The 12956-nt window shown below is 58.7% G+C and overlaps 1 protein-coding gene across 7 annotated transcripts in view; it reads right to left on the reverse strand.

Annotated features, from left to right (window-relative positions):
• Positions 1-207: 207 nt before the first annotated feature.
• The window catches only part of CPEB1 (cytoplasmic polyadenylation element binding protein 1), a 51890-nt gene continuing 39141 nt past the window's right edge, over positions 208-12956 (reverse strand). For 6 of the 7 annotated variants that reach the window (XM_045573467.1, XM_045573468.1, XM_045573466.1 and 3 more), the window contains 9 exons: positions 12587-12810; positions 10220-10496; positions 8211-8324; positions 7890-7994; positions 6884-7020; positions 4364-4562; positions 3106-3200; positions 2563-2643; positions 208-1400 (listed from right to left, as the gene is read on the reverse strand). In XM_045573467.1, coding sequence (XP_045429423.1) covers positions 1290-1400; positions 2563-2643; positions 3106-3200; positions 4364-4562; positions 6884-7020; positions 7890-7994; positions 8211-8324; positions 10220-10496; positions 12587-12810 — 1343 coding nt within the window. In that variant the 3' untranslated portion in view covers positions 208-1289. The remainder of the gene's footprint in view (positions 1401-2562; positions 2644-3105; positions 3201-4363; positions 4563-6883; positions 7021-7889; positions 7995-8210; positions 8325-10219; positions 10497-12586; positions 12811-12956) is intronic. The other variant, XM_036415648.2, reaches the window with a different exon arrangement.

The raw sequence follows: 12956 nt of genomic DNA on the forward strand, positions 1-12956 counted from the left end.
GGAGGACAGTGCAGTCTTGCCTGCATATACTACAATGAGGTAGAGACTCCACACACAGCTTCACGAAACCCACAGAGTAGCTGGGATAGGCAGCAAGGCAAGGTCAAGGTCAGCTCAGCGGGGGGTGGGGGGGAGGAGGGGGGGGAGACACTGGTTCTTTGGCACACAGCTTCCCAAAGAGGGGCAAGTCGATTTTTTAAAAAAAAGAAAAAAAAAAAGAAGAAAAAAGTCAAGTTTTCAAATCTCAGTAGCATTTCCACCCACCGCAAACGGTTGCTCCGTCCATTTCTCAAACCAAAGAAAACGAGGAAGACGGTGCTTGTCCCCTCTGAGAGAAAGGGCTCCTGTGAGCCTGCTTCTGCCCCCACCGAAAAGCAGCCCTTTGTAGCTCGGTTACAAAAAAAAGAAAGAAGTCTTGTGACTTTTGTGATTAAAAACGCCTATCAACCCTCCCCCCGCAATAAGTGCAACTTAGAGAAGGTGCGATAACCTATATACAGCAGCTGCTCAAACACCTTTTCACCCGGTCCAGTTTGCAATTCAAAAACATCTCTTTTTTCTTTTCCCTCTTCATTCACAACCGTGAGAAACGGTGACCGGCAGTTCCCCAGACACAAATCCGCTATCACGTTAAGAGCTGCCAGGAAAGAAAACATAAAGTTAAAAAAGAAAAAAAAAAAACAACTACTACTCTTGGCTCCAAATGACTTAAAAAACTATCTTAAAGGAGTGTAAAAACGAACCGGTAAAAACCCTTGAGCGTAAAATAGGAGATATGATTTTGGTTTAAATGAAGAGCAAAGTCTCCTTGTGGTTTACAGTAAAAAACGCCAGCTGAACACTCAGTTTATGCCGTTCAGTGGGGGGAAATCAATGGAAAGGCACTGTATGGCAACTGCAAGGATGAAACACCGACGAGACCTGCGCATCACCACCATCAGTATTGCGAGGAATGTAAAAAAACAACAACAAAAAAAGCGCTTTTAATAAATAAACCTCGATGTAGGCATCGTGTCGCTACCTTCCGGACACGTTCATTCTTTTTTTTTTTTTTTTTTTTGCTTTTTCATCGGCAAAAGGAAGAACTAAAATCTGGGAAAACTACAGTCACTGGGAGGGTGGGCCGGGGGGTCCTTGCCCCGGCCCCGCCCCTGAGAACAAACTGGACAGAACTCATTGTGCAGTAATTAGTGCAGAAACAAAGACAGACGCAGCGAGTGCAAAGGTGACTGCGGTCTTCCCTGGTCCGCGGGCAGCCGGCGCCCCGGCCGCCAGGCACGGCCGCGCCTCTAGCTGGCGTCGCGGTTCTTCTGGTTGCGCATCAGCGGGCTGTGGTGGCGCAGGCCCTCCGCGCTGTGCCGCCAGTGCCAGCAGGTCCGGCAGAAGTACTTGAAGCACACCTGCGGGGAGAAAGGGGCGGGCTCTCCGGTGTCAGGAATGGGGAGACCCGGGCCCCCGTGGTGCTGGGAGGGAGGGTCTCGGGGAACCTGGAACCCCTAACACGGGCCTGATCGACCCGGGACACCTGCTATGTTCCTGCGGCTGCCCTGACTCCATCCAACACTCAGGCCTCCCACTGTGTCCGGCTTCCCTCACCCCTCACCCCTCACCCTGCTCCCTGCAGGCTGCCCATGTGCAGGGACCTCTGAAGACAGTGACCCCAGGTCCCAGTGTAAAGGAAATGCTTCTTCAGCCACGTGAGGGCAGAGGACTGCACCCTGGGCTCTGTCCCACCTCCTGCTCTGGGCTGTGTAACCTCTGACAAACCTCTGACCTCAGAGCAACTACCTAAAAATGGAGGGCCCCCTCCCCCCAAAACCCGCAATGGAGGCTGATCAGAGAGATGCGCATCCTCAGTCCAAGGCACTGCACACCCTCTTCAGGGAGCCGTGGTTTAACCTCCGTCTGTCCGCCAGGGGCTCCGAGCCTGAGCGGCCACTGTAGACACTGGAGCAGACGCCCGGCCAGGCCCCCAGCTCCCACCAGAACATCGCGGACCAGCTGCCCGGGCACCGCCGGGACGCTGGGCAGAAACGGGGGGTCTCGGGCCCCACCCCAAACCCGCCGAGTCACAATCTGCATTTAGACAAGGTCCTCAAACCATGTGCACACACATTCAAGTGTGAGAAGCATTTCTGCTGAAAAACATCCCAGATGTGTGCACCGCCCCCCAGAAACCGTCCACGAGAAGCGGCTGTGCTGCCGTCTGCCTGTGTCTGACCCCTGGGGGTACAGACCGGGGACAAACACCCGAGGGGTCCCTGAGTGGGGGAACAGCAGCCTCGAAGGCCTGAGAACTGACGGCCCCCCCAGGCTCCTGTCACCCTCAGCACCCGCGATGACCAGCGGCAGGCCACGCGCCAGCCGACATCGGGTGAAAGGAGAACTTGAACTTGAGAGCTTGCCCAAGAGTTGTGGGTCAAACCATCCTAGTGTGCCCCTGGCCTGACCACCAGCGCCTCCTCTGTGCTCAGACACCCCAACACTCTCTGTGAGAACCTGGTGAGGCCGTTTTTACTAAGGGGGGACTTCCTAGACACCCCTGGGGCCCAGGGGACGCACCTGATCTCGACAGAAGAAAGGGCCTGGCTGAGAGTTGCAGAAGTGGCACAGAGCGTCCTCCAGGTAGGGGTCGATCTGAACCTGCACAGAGCGAGACGGGAGAAGGAAGTTGCTGGGAGGGAGGGTTCACCACGGGGCGCTGTGTGAATGCAGGGCACTTCCTGGGTGAAAGGGGCGGAGTGTGGAGACCCCAGGGGGCAGGGGAGCTCCCCACGCAGGGCCGGGCTGGCAGCCTCTGCAGTGTGGGGGACCACACACATTCCTGCCTGGTCCCCAGCACACTGCGCCCCCCGTCTCCCACCCAGATCAGGAGGACACGGGTCAGGAGAAGAAAGTCAGGCTCCAGCAATGCCGCCCAGTAGCCCAGCCAGGGAAGGCCCCCCAGCAGCCACAGCCCCCTCTCCTCGGTCACCAGGGCCAGGCTCCCCCCCCTCACCCCCGGACCTGAACCCCGTGAGTCCCCGGGCACACCTGGCCCAGGGACGGCTCCGTCTCAGCGGCCCGGAGGTACCCGCCCGGAGGAAGGGACAGGGCAGCCCTCACCTTCTTGGTGAACTTGGTGGTTTTGATCTCCACAAAGGCAGCACTGACGGCCTTCAGGTAACTGCGCTGATTGCTGAAGGTCACGCGCCCGGAGCCTGTGGTGGGAACAGCAGAACAAATGCCCCCCTCTGATGGCGGGAACGCCCGGCCCCCAGGCTGTGCAGCCAGAGAAGCCATGGGGTCTGGCCCGCCCAGGCACTGGGTGAGTTAACTGTTTGACCCATGACAGCAGGCTAACTTTTAAGCCGATAACTTAGCCAAATTCTCCCAAATGTCACTTGTCAACACTCAGGAAACCCTGTTTCTAGGCCAGTGATGTCCAGTGGAAATGAGTTGTGAGCGACTGATGTAATTTTAAGTGGGGGGTTGGTGGAATTAACTATTATATTTTATTTAGCCCCATATACACAGAACCTTATCGTTCTAAAGTGTGGCACTAGCAGCCACCGTCAGTGGGTGGCTAGTTCAGACCACAAGGCACCAGCCCCACAGGAACACGGGCCCGGGAGGGAGTGCCCTCTGGTGTGGGCAGGGCACAGGGAAGACCACAGGGCTCGGAGCGAGGCTAGGATTCAGCGAGAGCCCCTCCTGAAGGTGGGCCCACGGCCACGCCCTCGTCCGAGGTCCCCGAGACCAGGCAGGGAGCAGGGAGAGCCTTGTCCTGCCAAGGCCCCCCTTCCGCTGGCACCGCAGGCGGCCGCTCTGTCTGGGGTGTGGCACGGGTGGCCCCAATGCACACGGCTCCCTCCCGACCAGGCTGTGGGGAGAGGGTCAGCCATGTCCCCATCACCAAGTTCAGGCTCTGCTCCACCCCCAACCGGCCCCCGAGATTCCTGTGCAGCGTCTGGAGGTGACCTGCCTGCGCTGGGGTCACCCGCCGTTCTCCCTCTGGGCCCTGCCCCTGCCCAGGACCACTTAATAAAGGAAGCCTGGGAGTCCAGGAAAGAGCTGGCCTCTTAGTGACACAGGACCTGTTGTCTGTCCCAAACCGTTTGGCTCTGAGCGTCCCACCCATACTCTTCTCCCATTTTCACCTCCTAGGTCCCTGTCTCTGTGTTTCCCCCTTCACGAGGGGTGGGGGAGGCGGGGGAGGGTGGGTTCAGAGGGTGCTCAGTTAGAGAAAGGCGCTCTGCTGCTGGGACGCGTCTGTCGGCAGGCAGCCCCGGGCCAGGCCTCGCTCTCGCTCCCACGGGAAGGATCAGGATCCTGGGAGACCTCCCGGGGCCGCACGCCTCCCCGCCCGGAAGCGGGCACTCACCGATGGGGTACTTGTGCTTATCGGTGTCGATCCCCGCGTACACCACGCCTCCGAACAGGTCGTTGAGGATGGCCGCCAGGGCCTCGGCGTTGAGCATCCCGTGCAGGGCGCCCACGAACACCGTCCTGCGGGGGTCCAGTCTGTGGGACGGGTTCCGCAGGAAGTTGCTGTCAGCCAGAACCCAGGGGATCACCTGCACCTGGAAGAGCACGCAGAGGGATGTCATGCTGGCGGGGATCCGGGCCGGCTCCTGCGGGGGAGGAGGGGGGGGGCACGGCCTCTGGCCTTGCTGGACCGGGCGTGAGGCACCCAGCCTCCCTCTCGCAGCCCAGCCAGCGCCGACGGTCACAGAGCCCGTGTGTCCAAATGCAACAGCACGAGGCCCAAGGGCAGCCGCTCATCCTGGGGAGCAAGCGGAGCAGAACCAAACCGCCACCCGTGTGGTCCAACAGAGGGCTGTGGTCCCCGGAGCAGAAAGGGTTCACAGGGAGACTCAAGGACAGGAGCGGGAGGCAGAGGCTGGGGCGCTTAAGGTATGCGATGGCTCCTGGCCCCGGTGCCAGCGCCGTGGGCAGGAGCTGACCACGCCTCTGCCTCGGACACAGCCTGGCAGGGCGGGCAGAGAGCCGCAGTGAAGTGCAGACTCCAGTGTTCGGGAAGATTAATGTGTGAGGATCTAAAAGGCTGTCTCGGAGCAGGAAGAGATGAGGCGGAAACCAGCCAGAGGCAGAAGCGAAGGAGGCTCAGAGGACGGAGAGGCAGGCCTGCAGGGGCCCGGGCACCGGGAGCACGGGCACGGGCAGCCACGCCTAGGAGACCCGCCACAGAGCCCGGGGCTGGGCGTGTGGGACTGCCAGGAGGAGCCTGGCCAGGGTCCAGGCCTGGAAGAGAGGGCCTGGGAGAAGTTACCCAGAGCCAACTCCACTGGAGGTGCAAAAGCCCACCCCATGGGAGGTGCCACCAGCTTGGTCCACATGCCCAGGGCCACAGGGCTCTCCACGCTTTTTCTTACACTAAACAGACGCCGAGGACCACAGGACATTCCCGAAGGAAGGCCCGGGGAGGCGGGCCAGGCAGGCAGGAGCCTGGAGCGTGAGTGAAGGTACTGAGTCTGAAGGTAAGAGCAGAACCCCAAGGTGAGTCATGAATCTGACCCGGAAAGGAGAGAGGAGGGAGTTAGAGGCTGACCACACGGGGGCGGGAAGGGACCTGAAGGCAGTAGAAGAGGCAGAGGACAGGGCAGCCCACGGTCAGCGCACCCAGACGGGGCTCAGTCACTGCAGGGCAGCGAGGGAAGGAGGGACAGGATGGAAGTGGCAGGGCACAGAGGGGGCGGAGGGGCCCGGCTCCGTGGCCTGCCCCTGGGAAACAGGACTGGCAGAGGAGCATGCTCCCCACGTCCTACATACAACAGGGGGTCACTGCATGGGCGCCCCGGCGGGGAGAACAGAGAGGAGGGGGCGCTCTGGGTCACTGAGGGCAGCCAGAGGATGAACCTGCCCTGCGACTAAGACAAAAACGTGACTGGACACCAGGAAACAGCTATTAAAAAAAAAAAAAAAAAAGAGCCAGCTTCGTGAATGCCTTTTTTTCTTTAGAATGTATACATAGTAGAGGCCCGGTGCACAAAATTCATGCTCAGGGGAGGGGGGCTGTGTCCCTCAGCGCTGCCTGCATGCACCCTCTCCAATCTGGGACCCCTCAATTTAGGGCAGTCGGACATCCCTCTCACGATCCAGGATTGTTGGCTACCAACCACTCGCCTGCCTGCCTTCCTGATTGCCCCTAACTACCCTCTCCTGCAGGCCTGGTCACCCCCAACTGCCCTTCCCTGCAGGCCTGGGTACCTCCCTAACTTTCCTCCTCTGCCGGCTTGGTCATCCCTACCTGCCCTCCCTTACAGGCCTGGTCCCTTCCAATGTTTCAGAGATGCTAAACATCGAGTCCAATGTCACAACAGGGACATGTCCTGGAACCAGAATTTTAATAACAGCCGACTGGTCCCTAAGCTCAACAGCCCCCTTGGAGATATGTGAGGTCATGATGGGCCCTCGTGACCTAAAGGGCGTTCAGGAACCAGTGCTGTTTTCAAAGTCTGTTTCTCAAACACTGTCCACCTGCTAGAGCCACTTGGGGAGCTCGGCTGAGGAGGAGATCCCTGAGCTCCCCCCATACCGATGCAGGCTGATCCAGAAAGGGAGTGAGAAGAGAGATCCCCATGGGGGGGAGCCCCACGCTAGCAAAGGGCAGGAGAGAAGCAGGGGCCCCGGTGGGTGTGGGCTGCAGACTTACCCACCACGGTCGGAAGGTGGCCGGGAGTCGGTTTGACCTCCATGGGCAGGAGACACACATACCAGGAAGACCCAAAGGTCACTTTCTTTCTTTCTTTCTTTTTTTTTTTTTTTAATGGAATGGGGAGTGTTTTGCTGTCTCTGCTGTGAGGCAGGAGGAGCTTCTTGCCTCAGCCGTGTCCTCCCGGCCCAGGGAAACCGGCCCCGAGAGGCTGCAGTGCTTGCTCACCTCCTTGCAGCGCATCCTGCGGCTGGACATCTTGAAGTAGTACTCGCTCAGGCCGTCCGGGCTCAGCGGGTCGTGCGAGCAAGCCTGCAGCAAGGCCCGGACCGACTTCTCCACTTCGAACACCAGGTACACGTACCCTGCTCCCGAGAGGAAAGAAAGGGTTTGGCACCCCTCAGCTCCTCCTCGGCCTCGGTTCTGCAGCTCTCGGTCCCAGGAGAGGTGGCCTTGTGCGTACGACACAACTGCGTCCTGCTCCTGGGGAGTCTTGTTGACAGGAGCCCCTTGCTCTGCCTGAGCCCAGGCCGGCGGGAGAGGGGGTGGTGGCGGGGACCTCCAGACCTGAGCTGGACGGGGCGTGTCATACAACACAGCCCTTAGTCCGACCGACCGGAGCACGTGTTCCCGGCCGGGGGAGCTGGGGGAGCGGGGGCAGGGCTGCAGCCTGCCTCTCAGGCGGGAGGGGGCTGCTCTAGAAGCCCAGTTACCACTGGTCCAGGCCCCAGGGGCGTAGCCAGTGGAGACGGGGAGGGTGAAAATAGCACCTGCTCCTTTCTACAGGGAAGGGATCTCATTTCAGACCAGCGAGGGACCGTAGGCTCGGGCGGGCCTCATTCCTGCCAACCCCAAAGGGAGCTCAGAATGAGGTCGGCGGCGACAACATAACGGGGCAGGGAGGGGGGTAGGCAATGGGGGGAGGGGGTGGTGGCTTGCGAATGCCCTGCTCTGAGAGGGAAGCGGCTGGAGCCAGGTGGGGGAGGGCACGGGAAGTGTCACACGGGGGTGTCGGAGGCAGCTCCCACTGCAGGTCAGTTCGGACAGACGGACCGTTAGCTCAGGAGGACAGAGGGGTGACCGTGCCAGTTGGGGAGCAGTGCTGACGGCGGAAAGCTGTGTGCTCCCGGTGCCTACACCGCGGTCCCAGCATGCAGCAGTGACATCCCAGCACCCCTCAGTGCAAGTATGTGCCGGGGAGGAAAGAAAAAGCGCCTACCATGTCTGTTATTACCTTTAGGCATATTACCTTTGGGAGGACACCGGGGGTGCTTGCCATCCTTACCGGGCCACTCCACGCTCAGAGAGCCAAACACACGGAAGGTGTTAATCAATCCAGCTGCGGAGAGAGAGAAGAGAGAGTGGTGGGCTGAGGCACACCCTCTCCCAGGGGGCCCGGCTCTCCCAGGCTCATCCGGCCCCACAAACAATCCTGAGAGGACCCTGGTCTCAGGGGCAGGGCAAGTACCAACCAGAACCCCTCCCTCGGAGCGCCCTGAGTTCAGAGGTCACCCCAGCGCCATGCCCCTGACGCAGGCGGCTGGAGGCTGCTCACCTTCCGTAATGTCCCAGGGGACGCCTCCCAGGAACACTTTGCAGCAGTAGACAGGGTTCTTATAGTTCCGTGGTGGAAGCTGGCCGCTCCAGGTACAGGTAGCTTCATTCATAGCTTTGGTGGGAGAGAGAGGAAAGCGGGGGTCAGAGAATCCCTGCCCTGCCCTGCCCTGGGGTGAAGGGGTCCAGGAAGAGCTGGACAGGCCCCAGGTGCAGCCAGGCCTGTGCCAAGGAAACCAAGCCTCCTCACGTCCACTCGGACGAGGACATGACATGAAGCCGTTCCCTAAAAGGCCCGGGCCCATAGCCGGGAGAGGGCGGGAAAACTGACCCCTCACCATGTCAGCCCGGCTCTGGGCACGGATTCTGCCTCCACGAAAACGGAGGAATGTGTAGGTAAAAAACGGTCACAGCCCAAGATGTTTTCAAACGGGTAACTGGTAACTTAACCACAAAGCAGTTCTGTGTAGTCGCTGCTCACAATGCTCATTAAAGTAGAATGATGACCTGCATGTGAACAGAACCATTCTGTGTACGAGATCCCAGAGGCTGGCTGTCCCCATGGGCCTGATCCCCACACGTCCACACAGGAAATGTCTTCCTCTCCTTCCCCTGCCTTTGCCCTGACCTCACCCATCACGGAGTCCGGACCCTGCCAGGAAGCCCCCCACTAGCAGCCCTACAAGACCAGAGTCCCAGCCGTTCCCAAGCCAGACTGGTCTCCTCCCTCTGCCCCCCAAAGCTATCTGTGTGACACCCCAACAAACACCGGGCCTTCCTTAAACTATGGACCCAGCCCCTCAGCATCCAAGGGATGCCAGCCACAGCCTGTCCCAGCCCGCGGTGACATGTCTGACTCCGACTCCATGCGGCTTGGCTGCTCTTCTGTTCGCCCTACAGCTCCTGGGGGCTCCGTTCTTGGTCACCCACTCGGCCTTCTAGCAGTCTTTAATGCTGTTCCCACTCAGTCTGTGCTGTTCCGGATCAGGGAGTGACCTTGAGAGCGTGGCCAGGCCTTGCCCGCCGCACTCCCTGCCAGAGCACCAAGGAAACCAAGCCTCCTGCCCACCCGGGCGATGACATGACATGAAGCCATTCCCTCAAGGCCCAGGCCGGACATGCCAGCAAGAAACGGGCAACCGTCAGCAATGGTGTGTGAGTAACAGAACTCGCTAGAACGGCCATGTCCAAACACATGGGACCATCCCTGCGTAGGAAACAGTGGCATTGGAGAAAGAGCAAAGACAGGCGGCAGAGACTTCAAAGCAGACAGGGCAGCGGCACTACTGGGAGGAGAGCAGGCCCAGCTCTGTGAGCAGGAAGTCAGACACACTGCCGCCTCCGGAAACGCAGGAAAGGGAGACACTGAACGCCAGCCCCGTCAGCAGCTCAGCACCTCTGAACCAGGGTTGGTGGGCGCCTGACGCCTCGTAAACACTGACTGTGCGACTTCTGTAAACACTGACTGTGCGACTTCTGTAAACACTGACTGTGTGACTTCTGTAAACATCGACTGTGTGACCTCTGGGTACAGGCGGGAGATGATGCCCAGATGCAGTGTGTATTTCAGCTCAGGTCAAGGACGGAGCCGAGGTCTGTGGAGACCAGGACACCTGGGGACACCCCTTACCTTAGAGGCTGCCCACCCCAGTGTCCTCCAGTTTCCCCATCAGAAAGCCTCGGGGAAGAAAGCCCTGCCTCTGAGTTAGGAAGGGGAAGGGAGATGAAGCCCTGAGCACCACGCCCGGGGGGGAAGGGGGGTGTCCCGTGAGAGGATACACAGGGACGGCTGTGCACGGTCAGTCTCCAGGGAGAAGAAACACGGGTGAGAGGGACCCACTGATCACACAGGTCACTGTCCCTTCCCGACTGCCAGTGTGGCAGAACCCTGCCTGTCCCCTCAGCACCTACTCCAGAGGACAGACCATGATCTGCAGATCCGGGACTTCACGGCAGGGCAGCCAAGTCCTCCTGCAGTCAGGTCCCTGCGGGGCCCAGGCCCGCACTCACCTGCCGCCTGCCGGTGCAGCCGGGCCTCTCTCTCGATGTTGAAGGGGTCTTTGGGGGCCTCCAGGAGGTCCCAGGAAGGCCACACGGAAGCTCCGGGCCATCTCTTCGACGCACTGGTTGGGGAGGGGGTGATGGCGGCGGCAGCGGCGGCAGCGGCAGCAGCGAGAGCAGCTTGCTCTGGGTCCATCTGGGACCCAACCCCCATCTTTAAGGAATCTCTGGGGCCACCCCCTGTCAGAGACAGGAAGGGCAGAGGGGAGGAGATGCGGAGGCTTGACTGGGGGAGGAAAAGGGAGACAGGTTTTCAGAGGACGGTCTGGTATGAAGAGGAAACACTGCACTGCAGAAATTATGAAAAATAGCATTAAGCATTGGGTCTCTGCTTTCTTCCAGACTTTCTCCCTAAGCATTTTCTTAAAATATATTTTATTGATTTTTTTTTTTTTTTACAGAGAGGAAGGGAAAGAGATAGTTAGAAACATCGATGAGAGAGAAACATCGATCAGCCGCCTCCTGCACGCCTCCTACTGGGGATGTGCCCGCAACCAAGGTACATGCCCTTGACCGGAATCGAACCTGGGACCTTTCAGTCTGCAGACCGGTGCTCTATCCACTGAGCCAAACCGGTTAAGGCCCTAAACATTTTAAAGATGAGTTGTCCTACCCTAATTTAAACAAATGCTTTTGTCCCCAAGTCAACATTTTTTTTTTCATTTTGCCAACCTTTGTAAACATTTTTAATTAATTGACGTTATTCTATTTAGGGAACAAGCTACATTTCCCTGACCTATTGCCCAGTGATGAACCTTCCAATACTCCCGCCGTCTTCAGGGCTATAAATAAGCACTTTAAGATGTAGCTTCAGATATTGTGTTTTCTTTGGTCAGATTCCTAGGTCTAGAATCAACATGCTTTCTATTGGGGAGGGGGGAGGGTTCCATCAGAAATATCTAAGAACGCGGGTTTTACTCTAAGCTTGTGCCAAAGATTTAAATTCCACTGGTTTCAGTGGGTAAAATAATATCACATTATCATAAAAACAAACTAATCACTCAACAGAGTATGCTCTAAAAGTTCAAAATACTGCCTCTCTTCCCTCCACTGTGAGGGGGGAGGTATCTGGGAACGTTCTATTTTTTTTTATTTTTACGTTTTTATTGACTTTTAGAGAGAGAGGAAGGGAGAGGGAAAGAGAGATAGAAACACTGATGAGAGAGGATCATCATCGATTGACCGCCTCCTGCATGTCCCCTACTGGGGATCGAGCCCAAAACTTGGGAATGTGCCCTGATTGGGAATTAAATAGTGACTTTCTGGTTCATGATTTGATGCTCAACCACTGAGCCACACGGGCCAGGCCTGAGGAAATTCTTTCTACAAAACCCAAATGATTAAAGCTTGATGAGGCAAGTTTCCATCTAAAGGCCATAGCTAGAAGCACGTCATCTCACCCCATTTACAGGAGGAAACTGTGGCCAGGGGGAGCAGAGCCCACTGTGGGCGCCCCCCCCGCCCCCCTCCACGAGCAGCCTGAGCCAGGGCGAGGGAGCAGGAGCGCCGGCTCATGCTCTAGGTGAGCAGACAGGAGGGCAGGTGGGTGCTAACGGCCGGGCTATGAATGGGAAACTGTATCCACAACCGGGGTGACCAGTCCCGGGGATGGAAGGGAGGAGGTAAGCAGCCAGCCGTCCGTTCACCGACCAGCCAGTGGAAGGGCCCAGAGCAGAGGCTGGGATGAGGAGGCCGCATGGCATGGTGCTCCTCACCTAACCCACCCCAGCTCCACGCAGCCTGGGCGCCCTGAGGAGCCGGGGGCCACATGAACGCTGGGCAGCACTTCTGAGGTGCACAGCGACCCCCGATGGAGAGCCGACGCAGCTCAGGAAAGGCTTTAGGAGCCGGGCAGCCAGGTCTGGGTTAAACCCTGGCCCTGCCAGCGACGGGCACACCCAGGCGGAACGGCGGGTCTGGCTACAGACACTGCAAGGAAGCGAGCCATCCCCTCTGTGGCTGGTAAAGGGTCTTGCCTTCGTTTGTCAATAATTGCAACCCCTGGGTAGCGCAGTAAAACAGAGCCTGCCCATCATTTTAAAAGCCACCACGTAAGAACTCTGAGCTGTCATACAGAAAGGCTCATACACGACGCTGTGTGGAGGCCAAAGAAGACCCCGTGTCGGCCGGGAAACGGAACTCGGCCAGGAGAATTGCATCGCCCAGTGGTGGGGTACAGAGCACCCCCTATTCTGTCGAGGACGAAAGCTCTGTGTGTGCCCACAATGGCTTCCATACCTCCCAGCATCCTAGTGGGCACGTGCCCCCTGCCAGGCACGCTGGCCCTCCCACCCCACCCCCCGACAAGCGACATACAATCAAGTCTGAGAAGTGATCTGATCCGGAGCTGAAGCCACTGGTGTCCGAGTCCGAGGGGCTGCAGGAGCGGGAGTCCAAGATGGGCCTCGTGTCCATGCGGGCGCCTCTGACCGAGGGCGCCGGGAACTTGTCCACGTCGCATCCAAGGGGGTCCAGTGGCAGGAAGCTCAGGGGGGGCTTCCCCAGGACACTGCCCAGTGGGTTGTGGAGCATGCTCAGTACTAGGAAGGAAAAATAAAGGTGGTCCTGTGACTTCTTCGTTTTCTTCCCTCCCTTCTCCTCCCGCAGCCACGCAACGGGACACGCTGAGGCACAACCACCGACAGCACGACAGAACCACAGCTGGCGTGTCCCGAGCAGACACACG

Source organism: Pipistrellus kuhlii, unplaced genomic scaffold, assembly GCF_014108245.1.
Source record: "Pipistrellus kuhlii isolate mPipKuh1 unplaced genomic scaffold, mPipKuh1.p scaffold_m20_p_50, whole genome shotgun sequence".
Classification (NCBI taxonomy): Eukaryota; Metazoa; Chordata; class Mammalia; order Chiroptera; family Vespertilionidae; genus Pipistrellus; species Pipistrellus kuhlii.